General features: G+C 40.5%; 1 protein-coding gene across 2 annotated transcripts in view; it reads right to left on the minus strand.

Moving 5' to 3' along the window:
* The window catches only part of IFT80 (intraflagellar transport 80), a 100,896-nt gene that overhangs the window by 30,448 nt on the left and 50,075 nt on the right, over nucleotides 1-20,373 (minus strand). For both annotated transcript variants that reach the window (XM_040974880.1, XM_040974881.1), the window contains exons 9-12: nucleotides 18,240-18,419; nucleotides 11,804-11,922; nucleotides 8,854-8,928; nucleotides 5,234-5,397 (exon numbers count right to left, since the gene is read on the minus strand). In XM_040974880.1, the coding sequence (XP_040830814.1) occupies nucleotides 5,234-5,397; nucleotides 8,854-8,928; nucleotides 11,804-11,922; nucleotides 18,240-18,419 (538 nt within the window). The remainder of the gene's footprint in view (nucleotides 1-5,233; nucleotides 5,398-8,853; nucleotides 8,929-11,803; nucleotides 11,923-18,239; nucleotides 18,420-20,373) is intronic.

Here is a 20,373-nt window from a genome sequence, read left to right on the forward strand (position 1 = left end):
GGCTGGCACTGTGGCACAGTAAGCTAAGCCTCTGTCTGTGAAGCCAGCATCCCATGTGGATGCCCGTTCATATCCATTACTACTCCATTTGATTCAGCCATGAAGAGTGGGGAATGGCTCCGGTCCCTGGACCCCTCCACCCACGTCGGAGACCCAAAAGCTCCATGCTCCTGGTTTTGGACTCAGCGCTGACTGCTGCGGCCATTTGGGGAATGAACCAACATACAGATCTTTTCCTCTGTTTTTCCTCTCTGTAACTCTGCCTTTCAAATGAAAATAAGTCTTTTTTTAAAATAAAAACCAGAAAAATAAAAGAATTTTTAATGAAAGACAGAAACAAGCATTCTACAATTTGGGCTTCCACTTGAAAAAATACTGTGGCTTGATTAAATCCAACTTTTTTAATAGCTATGCAAACTAGCTTATTTTTAAATTGAGGCTTTCCATTCCTTCCCTAACTGTACATAATATAAACAGCTACAAGAGTACCTATCATGTCACTTAACTTTATCCATAGCTGTAACTGGATCTGATCAATTGGAGATGGGACTCATAATTGTTTGGGTTTTTTTTAAACATTTATTTATTTTTATTTAAAGGCATATTGACAGAGAGATGGAGGGACAGAGAGAGAGACCTCCCATCCACTGGTTCACTTCCCAAATGGCTACAATGGCCGCAGCTGAGCCGATCTGAAGCCAGAGACCTGGGGCTTCTTCTGCATTTCCCACCTGGGTAGAGAGTCTCAAGAACTTGAACTTGAACTATTTTCCACTCTTTCTCAAGCCATAATCAAAGAGCTGGATCAGAAGTGGAGCAGTCTGGACACAAACAGCACCACAGAGTCTGCCTATATTTCAATGCTAATATGTAACAGAAAGCATCAACACAAACCACTAAGAAGCTGGTAGTTGAAACAACTGTTTCTAAACATTAAGATCTGCTCTCCCAGATATGTGTTTAATCACTCACATTAACATCACAGCCTATCTGTGCAAAGTACACAAGGAAGAAAAGCAGACACTGCGCTCTAGTGCTTCATTACCCCAGAGGGAATGCAAATTCATTTGACGGCTATTTATCAAGCATCTGCCATAATATGGAGTACTCTGCTTGGTCCAAACACCTTGCCTATAAAAGAGCTCCCAAGATAAATTTTGCACACTTCACAAGTGACAGGGGACTAATATCCAGGATTTAAAAACAGCTTCAGAAAACCAGGCACAGCAAAAACAAAACAAAACAAAAAACCTTGTAACAAAATGGGCAAGTGAAATGAACAGTCATTTTTCAAAAGAACAGATTCAAGTGGCTAATAGACATATGGAAAGATGCTCAAGCTCCCTAGCCATCAGGAAGATACAAATGAAAACCACGTTGAGGTACTACCTAACACCCATCAGATTGCCCTACATTCAAAACTCTACTAACAACACCTGCTGGCGTGGACGTGGGGAGAAAGGCACACTCCTTCACTGGGAGTGTAGGCTGGTATAACCATTGAGGAAATCAGTATGGAGAGTACTTAAAGAACTGCAAATAAATCTGCCATATGATCCAGCTATTCCACTCCTAGGAATATACCCAAAAGAAATGAAATCTGCATATGAGAAGGGGATCTGCAATCCTATATTTACAGCAGCACAATCTACAATAGCAAAGACATGGAAACAATCCAGATGTGTGTCCAAGGAAGAGTGGTTAAAGAAACTGTGGTACATCTACTCCATGGAATATTATTCAGCTATTAAGAAGAATGAAATGATACTATTTACAACTAGGTGGTCCCAACTGGAGACCATTATGCTCAGTGAAATGAGTCAATCACAAAAGAACAAATACCATATGTTCTCTCTTATATAAGGAAACCAACATGCAACGTGTAACTTCAATAATCCATTCCATACTGGTTTTGTTTTGTTTTGGCTGCATCCCATGTGTTTTGATGTTTTTGATTTCAGTTTAATTTATTCCAAATACTCTCTTTTATCTTGTCGAATTCATTGCTAGCTCATGGACTATACGGTGGTATCATTTTTTCCAAGAGACTTTTGTATCTCCTTCTTGTCACCCATGTGTTGGTTACTCAGTGGCATGTTTTTCATGGAGGTGTAATTTGTTGTTGGTGTCATTGTTGAGGCTGTTGTTCTAATTCATACCAGTTGTTGACCTTGTTTCATGGCTTCTCAGTTATGGAAATATATAATGATGGAGTGTGGGGCTCAGGGGCAAAGAGGTCACAACAAGATGGCAACTAATAGTCAAGGTGACTGGGTTACCCCTGGTGAGCAAGATGGCAGCCAAGGACAGAGCCCTGAGCATGAACCAGGGCAGGGGTTAATTCGTTTCAAAGAAAGACCTGGCCTATAGGAGGTGGCTTCTGCAGTCATGCTCCAAGTAACTGGCTCCTAGTTTTTCCCCTCCTGGAATTCCTGAAACTCCGGCCTGAGGCTATCCCTTACCCTATATAAGAATCTGTACTTCCCAAATAAATCGGAACTGCTGGACAGGAAAAAAAAAAAAGAGCTCCCAAGTTAAGAACTACTAGTATGTCATGAAAATGGCCCCCTTCTATAGGCTAACGATGCCAAGCATTTCAATTTTGTGTCCCATGGTTACCATCTACCTCTATTACCCATTAACAAATACCAGAATTAAAAAAAAAAAAACATAGAAAAGTATTTACTCTGTTCATGGCAAAATAAAATTATATAATTACATTGTTGAATAATCAATTTATTTAAGTAAGGCATAATTTTCTGGCATCTAAGTCTTCATATCGAAAATGTTCACTAGTTCTTTTTAGGTAAAAAAAATTCTTTGAGTTATCAAAGAATTACAGAATAAACAAACCTGCTAACATGTGAAATGACTATAGAAAATTTCAGGATAGGGTTTACTTAGTTAGAAACATATAATTTATTAAAGTTTCTATCTAAAAATGGTTTTGGATAAGGAAAACCACTGGATATTTTTGGATATTATTGGATAAGAGAAATTTTTTTAAATTTTCATATTTAAAAAATTTGACTACTAAACTACTATTATTAGCAACTGCTCAGCCATCTTAATTCTATCTGCTCTCTGGATACCGAGCTAAAGTATAAACAAAAACAACAGTTCCTTAGGAGAGCTTTCTTTCCTATAAGAGATGATACTATCTGACAGTATTGTATATTTAAAAGTAAGAGTTTCCTAGCTCCTGAACTAGGTCTTTCATGTATGAACCAACAATATTTACACTAAAATAAGATTTTCTTTTTGGCAAGGTTTCATAGTAATGTATACTAGTTCACAATAGGTAGTGACAGAGAGAAAACTAACTTTATTAAAAAAAAAATCAAAGGCTGACTTAGAGATCATTCAATCTCTTCATTTTCCTCTACCCGCACCAGCTCATCTTCCTCACACATCCTTCTCTATGGATGCCATCAGCTTTTGGGCCTGCTCCCAATCCACTGACGTCCTAGGATATTTAGTGCCACGGCTTAAAGCCCCAGCAGCACACCTGACAGCCTTACACCTCCAGACCCAACAGCCTTCCTATACCCAGGACTTATTTACTCTACTGTTTACTCTATCCTTGCGGATGCAGAGAAGCATTTCAACACAGAACAAGAGCAGAACTCTTGTTTACAGACCCACTCCAAACTTCCGCCTTCCCTGTTTACCTAGGCATGCCACACGCTGCTCACAGCCAAGTCTCTACACAATCTAGCTCTTGCCTATGGCTCTGTCCTCTCCTGTACTCTCTGCCTGGCTCTTATCTGACTCGGTCACATGCCAGCCTGATAGTCACTTAAACATGCCAATCACTACTACTGCATAATCATTTTGCTTGTGTATCCTATAATCATTCCCCTGATTCGCCTCCAAAATTCTCTATTCCCTCACCCTGCATTATTTGTCTTCATAGCACAGATCATTAGCTAACAGCACATTAGTGCTTATTTTTATTTACTGAATGGTCTGCTTGTTCTCCACTGTATTCTCAACTAAAGGCAACACAGTTGACACACAGCAAGCACTCAACAGTATCTACTGGACCAATGAATCCATGATCTAGCAACACCTTAACAAAATGCATTACGAAAGTTCAAAACACCTGACATTCTTAGTTTAGAAATATTAATGTGGCCTATATTTTAAATTTTAAATCTTAAGTTATTCATATATTTCTTCCATTTCATTAACTTAAATGCTAATTTAATCTGTATTTAAAATAGTAAAGTGAAGAGCTGTATTTACCGTATTACCAAATGAAGAAAAAAGAAATACTAAAAAAAGATTTAAAAACATAAACATTAATATACACTCTTAAAACCACAATCATGAATTCAAACTACTTATAGCTGCTAAATATAGAAAGTTGAGTGAGTGCTTAGCGTGAGGACCGAGACACTCTTGTCCCGCAAGGCTCAGGTTCCAGCTCTGGCTGCTCCAGCTGTCTGCTCATGGAGGTGGGAGCGACGGCTCCCATAACTGAGTTCATGATGCTCATGCAGGAGATCTGGACCTGGATGGCATTCCCAGCTCCTGGCTTGGCCCATAGCCCATACCCAGCTTCTGCAAGCATTGGGGAGTTAGCACATCAGAGATTTTCTTTCCCTCGCTCGCTGTCTTTCTCGCTCTCTGTCTCCTCTCTCTCTCACACACACCAGTTTCTTTGCCTCAAAAATTAAAAAGAGCAATTTTCACGGTTCTTTTATTTTGTGACAATATCTGTTTGTTCCATTAAGTTAAGACAATATGCCGGCCAGACACAACGGCTCAGTGGTTAAAGTCCTCGCCTCATACGCACTGGGATCCCATATGGATGCCAGCTCGTGTCCCAGCTGCTCCATGTCTCATCCAGTTCCCTGCTTGCCGTCTGGGAAAGCAGTGCAGGATGGCCAAAGCTTTGAGAGCCTGCACCCGTGCAGGCGACCCAGAAGAGGTCCCTGGCTCCAGATTGGCTCAGTTTTGGCCATGGTGACCACTTGGGGAGTGAACCAGCGACAGAAGATTTGTTTCTCTTTATCTCCTCCTCTGTAAATCTACCTTTCCAATAAAAATAAATCTTAAAAAAAGGAAAATATGATAATTTTATTAATTCATGTTTTGCATAAATTAAGAACCTTATTTTAAAGTTAGTATATTAACAAATGAAAAACAAAAACTAAGTTGTGAACATTTTATAGTGTTAACAAGTTTCATGGAAACCTGTCATGGAAAATTATAAAAATATACTTACGTTTTTCATCAGCTTTATCTTTTATTGCTATGGTGTCGTTACTCAGAGACACAGTCTGTGCATTAAGAATATCTGTTCTCATTCCAGGAAATTTTGGAGAAGAAATGAAGCGCCCTTCATAAGAATATAAATAGATACCACCACCATCTACAAGCAGAAAATGTCTAAAACACAAAAAGATAATTCTCAAACACTATATTTTTCTTTTATATATTAGAAAAACAGTTTATCATTTGGAAATGTTTAGATCCCACAAATTAAATAAGTACACAGGAACACTGAAAAACATATAGTTTTTTTCAAAATTTAAAGTCAACATTGGCTGTTTTGGCTTTTCCCAGGGCTTCTGCCCATCAAAGATCATAACATCGTCCATAACCACCACCCTATTACTATAATTTTGAGTTCATAGACATTACACCCACAATAAGTTTCCTTTTCTTAGAAGGAACTTCTATACAAACGCAATCAGAAAATCTTATCATTTACAATTCAGTGACTTTGATTCCAGATGCTGTCTCATTACAAGTACTGATAGGGCTTGATATGGTAGCCTAGCAGCTAAAGACCTCACATTGAACACACCAGGATCCCATCTGGGCTCCAGTTCTAATTCTGTTAGCCCCACTTCCCATCCAGCTCCCTGCTTGTGGCCTGGGAAAGCAATCGAGGATGGCCCAAAGCTTTGGGACCCTGCACCCACATGGGGGACCTGGAAGAAGCTCCTGGCTCCTGGCTTTGGATCAGCTCAGCTCCAGTCATTGCAGCCGCTTGGGGAGTGACTCAATGGATGGAAGATTTCCTCTCTGTTTCTCCTCCTCTCTGTATATCTAACTTTGTAATGAAAATAAAATAAATCTTTAAAAAAAAAAAACTTGACACATCTTAAAAAAAAAAGTACTAGTAAATACTTTAAAAGATTATGCTAAAGATAATTAAAGGTTAAATGTTTATAAAAGTGAAAAAACAATCAAAAATCAACATTATGTCCAGTAATTTATCAAAATGAGATGCATCTGGCTTTAAAATTATGTAGGGATGTACATTATGTATTTCTAATTTAAAATCTGTATTTTTTCTGCAGCATGGACTCAAGTTTATTTATTTATTTATTTTTTTTTTTTTAAAGATTTATTTTTATTATTTTTTCATTGGAAAGGCGGATATACAGAGAGAGGAGAGACAGAGAGGAAGATCTTCCGTCCGATGATTCACTCCCCAAGTGAGCGCAACGGCCGATACTATGCCGATCCGAAGCCAGGAGCCTCTTCCGGGTCTCCCACGCGGGTGCAGGGTCCCAAAGCTTTGGGCCGTCCTCGACTGCTTTCCCGGGCCACAGGCAGGGAGCTGGAAGGGAAGCGGGGCTGCCGGGATTAGAACCGGCGCCCATATGGGATCCCGGGCGTGCTAGGCGAGGACCTTTAACCACTTGCGCCACCGCGCCGGGCCCAAGTTTATTTATTAACAGTTTTATTGAAGGCATAGGGTTCTGTGTAGTTATTTTTACCAATTAAATAAGCAAACATTTTATTTAGCTAAAAACAAATATTTTTCCTTTGAAAATATATGAATACTGTAAAAAAAAATTCAAACAATAAAGAGAAAGCAAAACCTGTCCAAGGCCTCACCTCCACATAGATAACAATGGCAAACAAAATATAGACAATAACTTTACTCAACTAATTCCTGATAGACATTCAGCTTATTTCAAATTATTCTATTTCCAACTATGTTTATAGTGTACATACATCTCTGTGTGTCTATCCTACTTATCCTTAGAATAACTGAAAAACGCAATTACTGGATCAAAAAAAGCAAACCCTTTAAAATACGTAACATACGTTGTTACACTTCCCTCCGAGTGCCCATGTGGGTGTGCACAGTCACACTGCTCTGCTGGCATGCCTGCTTTCCCAATGCTCAAGATATTACCACTTTCCAGAACTTTATGTTCAATGTTTTAAAATTCCTTCATTCAGAAACTGCTAATTTTTCTGTTGTCTTGGAAACAAAAGGAAATAAACACTAAGGCCAATCAAAAGTTGGTATTTAATGAAAAATAATGGTACATGGTTCAATTAAATTAATACTTTAGGATTGGGAGGTAGTTTGGGCCTAACACATTAATGTATTGCCATACACATTTGTGTATGAAAACAATATTACCAACCTTAACAAAATGAAACATGTTTTGACTTTCTGTCTCAATACCATAAGCATTTTCTCTTCAGAGCAAGCACTCTTTAGTCTTCAAGCCTCCATGTGAATAAATACCTTATTTCAACAGGAAAACATCTCTGAGTCTGTAAACCAGACCAGTGAAAAGTACTACCTAAAATAATCCTTAAATGCTTAATTATTAATGCTACTAACATATGTCCCTGTTAAACATATTTAACAATTATATTTATAAATTCACAAATAAGTAAATGTATTTGTAATCATGAGCAAAAAAGCATTTCAGAAACATGATTTTTGTAGCTAGCTGTCATCCTTCAAGTGGTAAAAAGAATTTTTTTTTCAAAATTCTATGACACAAACAAATGAGTCACATTTTACAACTGCACTCAATGGCTCATCCTGTGACGTGACATTTTCCTGATCTCTCGGGACTGTCTGACTACGCTCTGCAGCATCTCCATCACTGACGGCTTGGCCATTCATGAGACTCTGTCATTGCTGAGAACAACCACACTGCTCAGCTGTACACTTCCGAGTTCGTTTTCTCTGTGCTCTTTGCAAGGCAGTTACTTTTGTTCCTGTTTTTGTGCCAGATTAACAATTCACCTGCACTATCATTCTTCTGGTTTGCTACTTATAAAAAGCAGTGGGCTGGAAAACCTGATGAAAACACCATGAAGAGCTGGTTAGGCGACGAGTGAAGCGGTAGGAAATAAAAGTAAATGGTTGCAGAGCAGAGGTTTTATGGGCAGCTGTTTTAGGGAAATGTCGATTACACTTGCACAGTGTCCCAGGTTTTACTGGACTGAAGCCAAGTCCGGCCTCTGACTCAGCTGCGCTACACGGCACTTGCCTGCCTGCGCTTGCTCAGAAGGATCAATCACGGAAAAGTGTGGGTTCGTGAGTGGTAGCTTTTCCTACTTTACCATCATTAAAGGGCCTGGAGTGGTCAGTCCTGTAAAAGTTACGGTACAGAATTGTTTGTTCAGGGAATTTGACTTCAGCTTAGTGTTGGCTCATAATGTCAATTACTTCCAACCAACATCTAAAATGAAAAACAGAACTCAAACAACACAATAAGAACTAGAGGAATCAGACAGTCAAAGGATTTCACATCATTATCCTGATGATTACCTGTAATGAGCTACTCCCATCATTGTAAATAAATACCTTTCCTAGTTCTCACCTTTAACATTATATATGGTGAGATACATAAGTCACATATAATCCTCAAAAGCTTTTTAAGAAAGAAATTCTGACCAAAATTTCTGAACCACTGACTTTTTCCCTCTGAAAAATAACAGATTCTTTTTTTTTTTGACAGATGACTCTAAATGTTTCCCATACCATTCTGCAAACGGATGCTCTATAGACTACTGACTGCTTTGTGAGACAGTTAAAACCCCAAGCCCCAAAGTTAAACATCATAAACAAATTACCTTTCTGCCTGCAGAATTAAGCTAACAGTTCCTTCTTTGAGATCAAATATAAGTGGTGTATTCCAGTTCTTCGTACTAAATGACAAGGAAAATGGATATTAACATTTAAAATACAAAAACTTTTGAAATGATTTCAGTTTCACAATACTTACAGATATATTACTCTTACAGCACTTGGCTTCCTGTTCTAAAGCAATCACTACATGTTCGTATTTATGGCTACGAAGCAGAAACTGTGGGTCTCCAACAATCAGCATGAGGAGGACATTCAACACATACTTCCTGTACATATTACAGTATGTAAACTAGGACCGGAGGGCCCAGCCTGTTCCTCACGGCCTGAGATCCGCCTGATGTTTCTCAATGGACAGACGCTGGCAGCACGGCTGGACACAGCTGCATCAGTGAGACACATGGCTTTGCTACCTCCTATCCATACATACTGAACAGCTTAACTCTCTAAGCATTAGTTCCCTTACTTGCAAAGGGCAATGATGACTTACATAAAGTATGTGGCAAACTGTGTTAGATCATAGGTACTAACAAAAAAAAACTACAATAACAGTAACTTGATGAGCATAATGAATGTACTTTATAGGCCTCCTGATGTTACTGCTGAGTTGAAACAAAAACACCTTATGAAGTATTTTATAATTACATATTATTTTCCATAAATATGTACTATTGATATAGCATAAGATGTTAGGTAAATGAGGACCCAGTGCTATAGCCTAGTGGCCAAAGACCTTGTCTTGCACATGCCAGGATCCCATATGGGCACTGGTTCTAATCCCAGCAGCCCCACTTCCCATCAGGTCCCTGTTTGCAGCCTGGGTAAGCAGTTGAGAATGGCACAAAGCTTTGGGCTCCTGCACCCATGTGGGAGACCCAGAAGAGGCTCTGGGCTCCCGCCTTCGGATCAGCACAGGTGCAGCTGTTGCAGCTGCCTGGGGAGTGAGTCAACGGACGGAAGATTTTCCTTTGTTACTCCTCCTCTCTGCATATCTGATTTTCCAATTTAAAAAGTTCTTTTAAAAATATGTTATATAAATGTAATATATGCCCATGTTTATTGAGTAATTTAATAAATAAATGAATGTACAGGATAATATGATTCAAAGGTTGGGATAAGAAAAGAGAACATTTATAAATGGAAAGACCCATGATCAGACAACAAAATTGGTTTTATAATGTAAAATAAGTTTCATTACTCCCAAATATTCTGAATTTTGTGAGTAACTTTCATAGAAGCAATAACTCAAAGCAGACTGGCATTTTCTGCATCAGGAGACAGGGAGGAAAGGTGGCAATGAACAGCAAACAGGCACAATTTAGCTTGGCAATGTAGAGCTTGACAACCCTCTCATTTACAAATACACATATCAGGCAACACAATAAAACACTGCTAATAACTGGCATGAGGAGTCATGTTTCAGGTACACCGATATGTTGAAGATGTATGCTATTATACTTTGTGGGAAAAACCTTCTCAGCATCTCATTAATTCCATCATCAGAATGAGCCTTCGTGGGAGGACTGAGAAGTACCGCCCATGTCTGAAGGCCGGACAGGCTGAAGCCGAGGGTGGCAGACCTGAGCGCTTCAGCCCTCGTGTGCACCCTCTCGGGGCCCACATTAACAAGAAGCTGGGACTGAAAATGGAACTGGAACTCGAACACAGGCACCCCTAAAAAGCAGTGACTAGGTGAGGTTTTTTTTTAACATCTCCTTAGAAAATATCTGAGATCTCTGGCAATTGGAATACACGTCACAGATAAACTCAAGTTATAGTGTTGAATAGAACAAGATTATCAATATAATGACTTGAAAAATCAGATGAAAATACAGAATGCTAATTTTCTTTTCTAGAAGTTCTTTTCATTAAAAACCAGCATATTTGTTTTAACTATATCATTTTTTGTTAACCAAAAGAGGTATAAAGTTATAAAGAGCGTGCATTCAGGGTCCAGCATGATGGCTAATATTCTGCAAGTACCAGGATCCCTTGTGGACACAGGTTCTTGTCCCAACTGCTCCACTTCCCATCCAGCTCCCTGCTTGTGGCATGGGAAAACAGTTAAGGACACCCAAAGCCTTAGGACCTGCTCCTGTGTGGGAAACCTGGAGGAAGCTCCTGCTTTTGGCTTGGAATCAGCTCAATCCTGGCCTTTGTGGCCACCTGTAGAATGAATCAGCACATGGAAGATCTTTCTCTCTCTCTCTCCTTTCTCTGCTCTCTTAAATCTGCCTTTCCAATAAAATAAATCTTAAACAAACAAAAAAAAGAATTTGGATTCAAATACCAGCTGTGTTTATAAAAAAAATTTTAAAATTTCAATCTAAGGCAAATTATTTAATCACTCTGCCTCTTTTAGATATTTACTTGCTAAAATGGGAAAAATAATGTCAAATATAGAAGTATACTATTTTTTTAACAAATCATCTCAACACTGCCATTCCCTTGAGAAGCAGAGGGGAAGCAAGGTTAAGGAAAGCAAACTTTTAGTGTAGCACTCATGAGTCGATGTGAGCACAGTCAGTCCCCGACAAGGGCAAACTGCGCTGCTGAGGTCTGGTATTGCAAACAGCAACTTCTTAGCGGAGCAATTGCTCTAGCCACGAAGCTGCTGACCTCACACACTGGAGTGTCTGGTGCAGCTCCTTAGCGCTGGCTCCCAGAGACAGCTTCCTGCCAGTGCAGACCCACGGACGCCAGTCATGTGGGAGACCTGAGTTGAGTTCCTGCTTTCCAGCTTCTGCCTGGCTTGGCCTCAGCCTTTATGAAGTAGCCAATAGGAGCCTTCTCCCTCTCTATCCCCCTCTATTTCTGTCTTTCTGCCTCTGTGATAAATACATTTAAATAAATCATAAAAAGTTGATGGGAAATATTAAGAATAAATTCTTCATCATAGGCAAAATTGTAGATTTTCAAGAAATGCAAGGTGCTTACGAGAACACATAACATTGAAGAGACGTTGAAACAACCAAGTGTGCATAGTTCAAAGATGCTTTTATGACCCTGTCTCGGAATTCCAGTAAGTCCACAGCGTCATTAAGAACGTTACGAACCTAAGCAACAAAAATAAGAATACCAACCAATATTAAAGCACATCAAAAATTTAGTTAGAGAATTCAGAAAAATTCTAGAACAACAACAACAAAAAGAATGCATTCTTGGTTATCTAATTAAATATAAGAAAGAAGAATTCAGTGGAAACCAGACATAAGATGGAATAGATGAGAATGTAAATCAAGAGCAAAACACAGATACAGAACATTTTTTAGAAAGAAACAGCAGAGGACCAATGAAGATGCCCAATCTGCACAGCTCACAGAGTGATGCAGCAGTGAAGTGATCGTGTGAAAATGCTCCAACTCTGAAATACAGACAGAGGATGGAAACACAAGAGGCTGGAAACAGAATCCACAGCTCCTGCTCAACACAGTAAAAAATAGCTCTGTTTAGGGCATACTTTAAGTTCTACAAAACCAAAGGAAACATACTGCTCTAAAAATAAAAAAACCCTCGCGGACGAGATTTGCGCCACGAGAGAGCTCCTTTGTTCCTTCCTCCAAGTGAGGTTACAGCAGAAAGACTATGAACCACAAAGGAGGCCCTCACCGGACAGCAAGGCTGCACATGAACTTCCCAGCCATCCAGAATCGCAGGGGAAACAATTTCCATTGCTTACAAGTTATTCAGATTATGATGTTTCAGCATCCTTAACAAGGATAAGTGCAGTTCTACTATCTATTCCCCACCTCTTATCCTCATTCAAATATTACTGCTGTGATGAGAGGTTCCATAACAACATACAGGGGAACAAAGATATCTGTGGAATGGTCGGCCATCAGCACATGTTGGAGCATGCAGAGATACAGAACAGCATATGTAAAATGACATCTGTGATCTAAAACAGGATATAAAAACATACAAATTTTCTTACACTAAAAACAAATGTTTCTTTCTTAATCCCTCACCCATCCTAATCTTACCTTAAACAAGGAGTTAAGAACAAATGAGTTATGAGCCATGACAACAGATCTGCCCATAAGGTTAGCACTGCAGGTGGCATAGTTGAGCCATGTCATCTACCCCGCTCACTCACCTGGGGCAAGCAAACCGTTCACTGTGGTCCCCATGGGGGTCTACCCACACGGCCCCCTCTCCCGTAGGAGAGCCAGCCTGGGGAGTGGCGGCTTGTGGCCTGTGGGGACTGTTCTGTTCTTTAGCCTTGAGTTGGCTGGACAGTTGGGAAGTCAACCAGTCATTTGGTAAAGGCAGCTTGCACTAGTTGCTTAATTGTCAAGAAGTATATGCAAACTCTTAAAGGCCATTATCAAAAATGAACTTACATTAACTCACAAGGAACTTATATTCAAAACAATTATATTCAATTCTATTCAATAGTTATATTCAAAGCTTTGGTGTTATAACAGGAGATACCTTCTCTGACATAGCATTCAGTTTTTTAAAACACACGTATTTTGCTTGTTTGAAAAGCAGAGAAAGACAGGGAAAGACAGACACCTTCCATTCACTGGTTCACTCCCCAGATGGCTGCAAGAGAAGGGAGTAGGCCAGGCTGCACCCAGCAGCCTGAGTCTCCAACCAGGTCTCCCTATGGGGGACCAGGACCAAAGTACTTGGGCCATCTTCCCCGGGCTCATTAGCAGGAAGCTAGATCAGAAGTGAAGCAAGTGGGTCTTGAACTGGAGCTCAACATGAGATGCAGATAGTGGTTTAACCTGCTATGCAGAAAGCTGGTCCTTCGTATTTACTCACAATTTTAAGTAATTTAATATGATTCAATTTTCAACCTAGAGATTAGGAAACAGAATCACCCGCCTACTCTAAGAAGAGTTAGCATGCAGCCTGACAGTGACAAAGTATTCAGTGAGAATTCAGGCAGGCATCTGAGCTTAATATCTAGCCCAGGATAACCATGGATAGTCAGTCATATTGAGGACTCAGACTTGTTAAGAAATGATGAAGGGGGCCTGGCGCGGTGGCCTAGTGGCTAAAGTCCTCGCCTTACATGCACCAGGTTCCCATATGCGCACTGGTTCTAATTTCCCAGGCCCCGCTTCCCATCCAGCTCCCTGCTTGTGGCCTGGGAAAGCAATCGAGGACGGCCCAAAGCCTTGGAACCCTGCACCCGCATGGGAGACCTGGAAGAAGTTCCTGGCTCCTGGCTTCTAATTGGAGCAGCACTGGCTGTTGTGGAGTGAATCATCAAATGGAAGATCTTCCTCTCTGTCTCTCCTTCTCTCTGTATATCTGCCTTTTCAATGAAAATTTAAAAATCTTAAAAAAACAAAAATGATGAAGGATTGTATGCTCTGCGTATCCTGTTCAAGAAGGCAGGGGATGAAAGCCAGACAAAGGAAGGGAATGACTCAATACAATCAGGAAACTTGTATAAAAAAGATTAAGTAACTGGCTTTCTGGAAACAAGCAAACAACAAACAAGCCTGTTCACAGTGTTTACTGATTAGTAATTTAAAGACTTTTACCTTGACCAGTTTTAAAGTGTGGGATTTTGCTAGTCAAGAGGAGATACACAGAGGCTGGCCAGCCTGTGGCAGTAACACTGTATTACACACAGCAGATGTAAATAATCTCAGGTACACAGCTGACAGTAAAATACAATAACAGAGTCTGAAGTAGTGAGTTCTGAGTACCTTTCTTTTACATATAATTTATTTGTGAGTTTATGTAAGTTCATATCCTCAGTCTGTATGAAAACCCCATGTCTCTGCAGAGCTGCTGTGAAGTACAGCCCCCGACAAGGCCTCTTCCCAGACACCTGCAGAGACGGTCCCCAAAGACAGACTGCCGTAGGCGAGCTGACCAAATGCCCAACAGATACGACTAGGAGAGTTCTCAGGGCATTCCCAACCAGCTAGATTTGAGTTGACTCATGAATTTCTTCTTCTCAAAATTATTTTCATTGCACCCACCATGTTCTCCTCTCATCCGTGTAAATTAAGAAGATGGCAAGGGAAAGGAGGGAAGAATTCAAATATACACTTAAGGGTCAAGTTCGTGTTGTGGTACAACAGGTAAAGCCACCACCCTCGATGCTGGCATTCCATGTGGGTACTGGTTCACGTCCCGGCTACTCCAGCTCTCCTTGGCTCCCTGCTCAGGGCCTGGGAAAGCAGCAGAGGATGACCCAAGCGTTTGAGTCTCTGCAACTCATGGGGAAGAGCAAGATGAAGTCCCTGGCTCAGTCTGACCCCTCCTTGCCATGGTGGCCACTGGGGGAGGAAATCAGCAAACAGTTCATCTCTCCATTCTCTCTGCAACTTTCTTTCAAATAAATAAGAAAATCTTTTTTAAAATGCACACTTATTTATGTCATTCCAGGCCAGGGTTAAATGTAACAACTGGATAAGTCTAAGTTATCTTCTTTTAAATAGACAAAGTAGAAAAAAAATAATCTTTCTAGATAGTTTCAACCTGAGGAGGCAAGAAGTCATTTTAGCAATATTATATTAGCTGGTTCTTATGCACTATATAATAACTATTTTCTCGAATCAGCTGATCAGAATTCACAGTTCATTCTTTTTCATAGATAAGACAATGAAACATTTTAGTTCTCAAGTTAATTAACAGAAATATGTATTTACACCATCATCTAAATCCAACTATTAATGAGAAGGGCATGTCAAACCACACCATGCAGACACCATCAGTGAAGTACAGATTTACAACTGCTATTGGCTAAGCAAGTTGGTTTCTTCACCAAGCAAACTACAGCGGAGGGAAACAGAGAGAAGAGAGAACTGACAGTCAAATGTGGATTTAAAAGACACATTAAGGGAAGTGTTCAGCCCCCTTCCCTCCTTCTTTCCTCCCTCCCTCCCTCTTTCCTCCCTCCCTCCCTTCCTCTGTTTTCTATCTTTCCCTCTCTTTAGGTCTGTCTCTCTGATCTCTCAAATATAAAAATAAGGCATATTAATCAACTGCACTGTGCAAACCATTTTGGACCCTTATACAAACAAATTTAACATTTGATAATGTTAAGGATTTACCATCATTCTTAAGGTAAGATAACAGTATTGCAGGTATGTTACAACAAAGAGATTTATCTTTTAGCTTTATATACTGACATTGTTAAATATGTCCAGACTTGCTTCAAAATAATTTGGCAGAGGACTGTAGAGATGGACATGGATAGAACAGGCTTAATGATGGGCTGATGGTAATTTGAGTTGGATGATATGAACATGGAGTTTCATGATACTACTACCTACTTGTCTGTTTTAAATTCCCCAATTAAAAAGTTTTAAATTTTTTAAATGAGTAAATAAAGCAGTAAAAATTGATAATGTGCCTAATGACTATATTATCCAAATTAAAAATGCTGGCTATTTGAATTAACAGAATATTTTATTAGCTCCGCCTTAGAAATAACATGATATACACTTAGAAATGCTTAAGTAATTCTAGCAATATGATTACTGAGGATCAGGGGAGCTGAAACAGTAAAGTGGAAGAGAAAGCTGTACTCCTCCCTTTGGCAGAGGACTTATCGGCACAAGGTCCGCGGCCTCCTCCTCAGCCTCACTTCAACTCATTTTAAATGCATTTGCTGAGTGCTTGCTACATGAAAGGCACTAAGTTGGGGGAGGTGGGAGGCGTGCCTTTTAGAAGGAACAAAGGTGACATACATACAGAACCTGTGCCCTTGGAAAGCTCATAATTGATATTATCTCACCTGTAAAATATTAACATTTCCTTTAAACAAAAAAAAGATTTTTATTTGAAAGTCAGAGCAATAGAGAGTGAAAGGGAGAGACAGAGTAGGAAAGAAATCTTTCATCCACTGGTCATTCCCCGGATGGCTGCTTCGGCTGGGGTGAGCCAGGCCAAAGTGTGGGGCCAGGCACTTCTTGGGGATCGCCCACGTGGGTATCCTTCATTCCTTTCCCCAGGCTATTAGGAAGGAGGTGGACCAGAATGAAACAGCCAAAACGGCCACAGTCTAAGGACTTTATCTGCTATAACACAACGCTGGCCACTTCTCCCCTTTTCTTAATGCTAGGTCCCAAACTTCCAACATTAATTTACAAAGTATTTCACATCAAAATTACTTGTTTTCATTGTGAGACGGGGTACAGCATTTACAACTCCAAAAAAATGAGATGCTGCATACTTAAATGTTTTAGGCTTGGTTCAGCCACGGGGCTTGGGTGGAGGGAGCCCTCAGCTGTGTGGCGGCTGCTGGAGGTGCCTGAGCCAGGTCAGACCCAATGCTTGCCATTCTGGCCATGACCACTGCTGCCACGCAGTGAGCGAGACTTGGGCTTGCCCAGGCCTGAGAGTTTTCTCCCCTCATGGTAAGTACGCCGTGAGGGGATCTTGGGAACTGGATTAGGTCCTTGGCTCCACCATGCTGCCACCACCTTGCAGTGGGAGGAGCCTAGAGGGTGTCATCCACAGGCTTGGGTGGAGGGAGCCCTCAGCAGTGTGGCAGCTGCTAAAAGTACCTGAGCCAGGCTGGACTCAATGCTTGGGACTCTGGCCATGGGGTGAGTGAGTCCTGGGCTTTGGATGGCCTGTGCACTAAGTGGTGCCAGGCTCCACCTGCTGGCTGCCATAGCTCTAGGGTTTTTGGAGTATGTAATTGCTGCCTAGGGACATCCATGGATAAGGCCACTGTGCGTGTAGGTGAGGGATGACTCCTGTGTGACTCCCAGGGTCACTGAACTTGCAGGCAAGGGTGGGGACTGAGACCTGGTGGTTTGGAGAAGAGAGTCCATAAGAGCTGTTCGGGTCAGCCTGATTCACCAGCCCACATGGGAGTCCTGAGATGGGCTGTTAGCACAGAACATCGCTGACTGCCACACACCAGATCACACAAAGCTAAACCTATAATGGGTAGGGAAACTCACACTTCTTACCACTTTTGTATTTTAACCTTCTTAGGCAACCCTTGAAATAATTTTAATCAGATTAAATAATTCATCTAATTATAACTAAGCAAAACTCTTAAGCTAACAATAAGTTAATAAGGTTAGGCCTGCTTCAAGATCAGCTCTAAGAAACAAAGCCACCTTGTCCCTGTTTGTCACTGCCTTCTCCTTCCTTCCTTTTAAAATAAACTGACATATCCCCCAAATGCTTCATATTTCATTCTCTGTCCTAAATCCGAATCTGCAGTAGCTGTAGGTATTTAAGTTTTATATAATTGAAAAGTTCTTAAGTCTTAAGAAAAACTGAATAAATATTAAAATAAAAACTAAAGCATTGTAAGATGGCCGAATTGTTATAAGCGTGATTAAATGTGCTTAACGAAGGCACTGACACTTCCCTATTCTGCACGGGGCGACCGTGCAAAGCAGCAGGTTTAAACAGCATCAGGACACACTCATACCTGCATGGTCCTTCTTTTAGTTAATGTCACTTGAAAGTTTTTCCATTCCCAGCGCTGCTCCACCACATGCGCAAACACCACATGTCCGTTTCCACAGGCTCCAGCGATCTGAGTGCCATCAACTGACCACGCAATATTGAATATGCTGCCAGTGTTGGGTTTCTCTAAAGCGTACGACCACTGGGGAGAGAACAAAAGGGGAAAAATGGTTACTGAAAAAGTCTGTAAGAAGTTTTAGATTGGGCACTTGCTAACATATTTAGATAATTTTTCAAAAGAATGCATCTTTATGCTAAAATTATTGAAGGGGACGGCTTCTTAACCTATTGATTAAGGCATCTACTGCAACACCTGCACCTACATCAGTTTTACTCCTAATTCCAGCTTCCTGCTAATGCGAGCAAACAGTGAGAACACAACAATCTTGTTAACAAATGGCATTATGTGCATTTTCATTACAAGCATTTGCTAGATGGATGATTAATTTATTGTCAAAACAAAAACTCATATTCTCTTTCCATTCACTGAACTTCATAATCTACAGTCTAACTCTCGCTTTCTTCTTGTTCTTGGCTGAGTGTTTTTGCTTTTTCACTTTTTTTTTTGTAGAAATGTTTATCAACAATTGACAAAAAGAAGAAACACCACACAGATTGGAAGAATATAGTTGCAAAATATTTATCTGATTAATAATTAGAATATATCAGTCGCTGCTTCCCCCGCCCGCAAAAAAAACCCACCTCAAAAAAGAAAAACACCAGTCCAGTTAAGATATTTGTAAAGATGTTAACAGGTCTCAAAAGAAAACAAGTGAGCAATAAATCTATGAAAAATGCTCAACGTCAGTTTCCATTAAGGCAATGTAAAACTAAAATAAGGGGTCCAGCATGATAGCCTAGTGGTTAAATCCTCACCTTCCATGTGCTGGGATCACATGTGAATACCGTTTCCTGTCCTGGATGCTCCTATTCCCATCCACCTCCCTGTGTGTACCCTGGGAAAGCAACTGAAGACAGCCCAAGGCCTTCGGACCCTGTGTCCACATGGTCGACCCGGAGGAGGCTCCTGACTCCTGGCTTCAGATCAGCTCAGCGCCAGCCATTGTGCCCACTTGGGACGTGAACCAAAGGAGAGAAGATCTTTCTCTGTCTCTCCTTCTCTCTGTAAATCTGACTTTCCAATAAAAATAATCTTTAAATAAATAAAAATATGAAACAAAATAAGACATCACCTCATCCTTATCAGAATAACTGTTACTTAAAAGATAGCAACAAATGCTAGCATCTGTGTGTGGAGGGAATACAAATTAGTGTGGCCCCTGTGGACAACAGTATGGAGATTTTTAAAAAAATAAAAATAGACTTGCCATATGATCCATTAGTCCCACTACTGGGTAAATGCCAAAAAGTCTCATTGTAGCAAAAGATATCTGCTCCACCATGTTTATAGCAGCATTTTCACAACAAAAGATGGACTGAAAATTGATCTGCCATATGACCCAGCTATCCCACTTTGAGGAATATATCCAAAGGAAATGAAATCTGCACATGCGAAAGTGACCTGTAATCCTATATTTACAGCTACACAATCCACACTAGGAAAGACATGGAAATAACCCAAATGCCCCAAACGGAGGAGTGGATGAAGAAGCTGTGGCATCTACTCTATGAAATACCACTCAGCCATTAAAAAGAATGAAATTCTACCATTTGCAACTAAAAGGTCCCAAAAGCAAAATAAACCAATCCCCAAAAGACAAATATTATGTTTCTTTCTGATATAAAATAATATTCATGCAAAGTAGAAGCTCAGCAGATACACAGGTAAATATGTACACGTGTTGGTACATCTCGAGGAGCTGTACAACGGAGACCAGCTTACTGAGAAGGGAAGACACAGGCTGACACGCATCCTTATTCCAGAACAAAGATGGAGGCTGGACTTTCTAGCACCGTGTATGCCTACAGTGTCAATACACGTAACAGTTCTAATTCCAGCAGCCTCACTTCCCATCCAGCTCCCTGCTTGTGGCCTGGGCAAGCAGTTGAGGGTGGCTTAAATCCTTGGGTCCCTGTACCCACATGGGAGACCCAGAAGAGCCTCCTGGCTCCTGGCTTCAGATTAGTGCAGCTCT

Source organism: Ochotona curzoniae, unplaced genomic scaffold, assembly GCF_017591425.1.
Source record: "Ochotona curzoniae isolate NIBS_2020 unplaced genomic scaffold, NIBS_Ocur_1.0 contig_2599, whole genome shotgun sequence".
Taxonomy (NCBI): Eukaryota; Metazoa; Chordata; class Mammalia; order Lagomorpha; family Ochotonidae; genus Ochotona; species Ochotona curzoniae.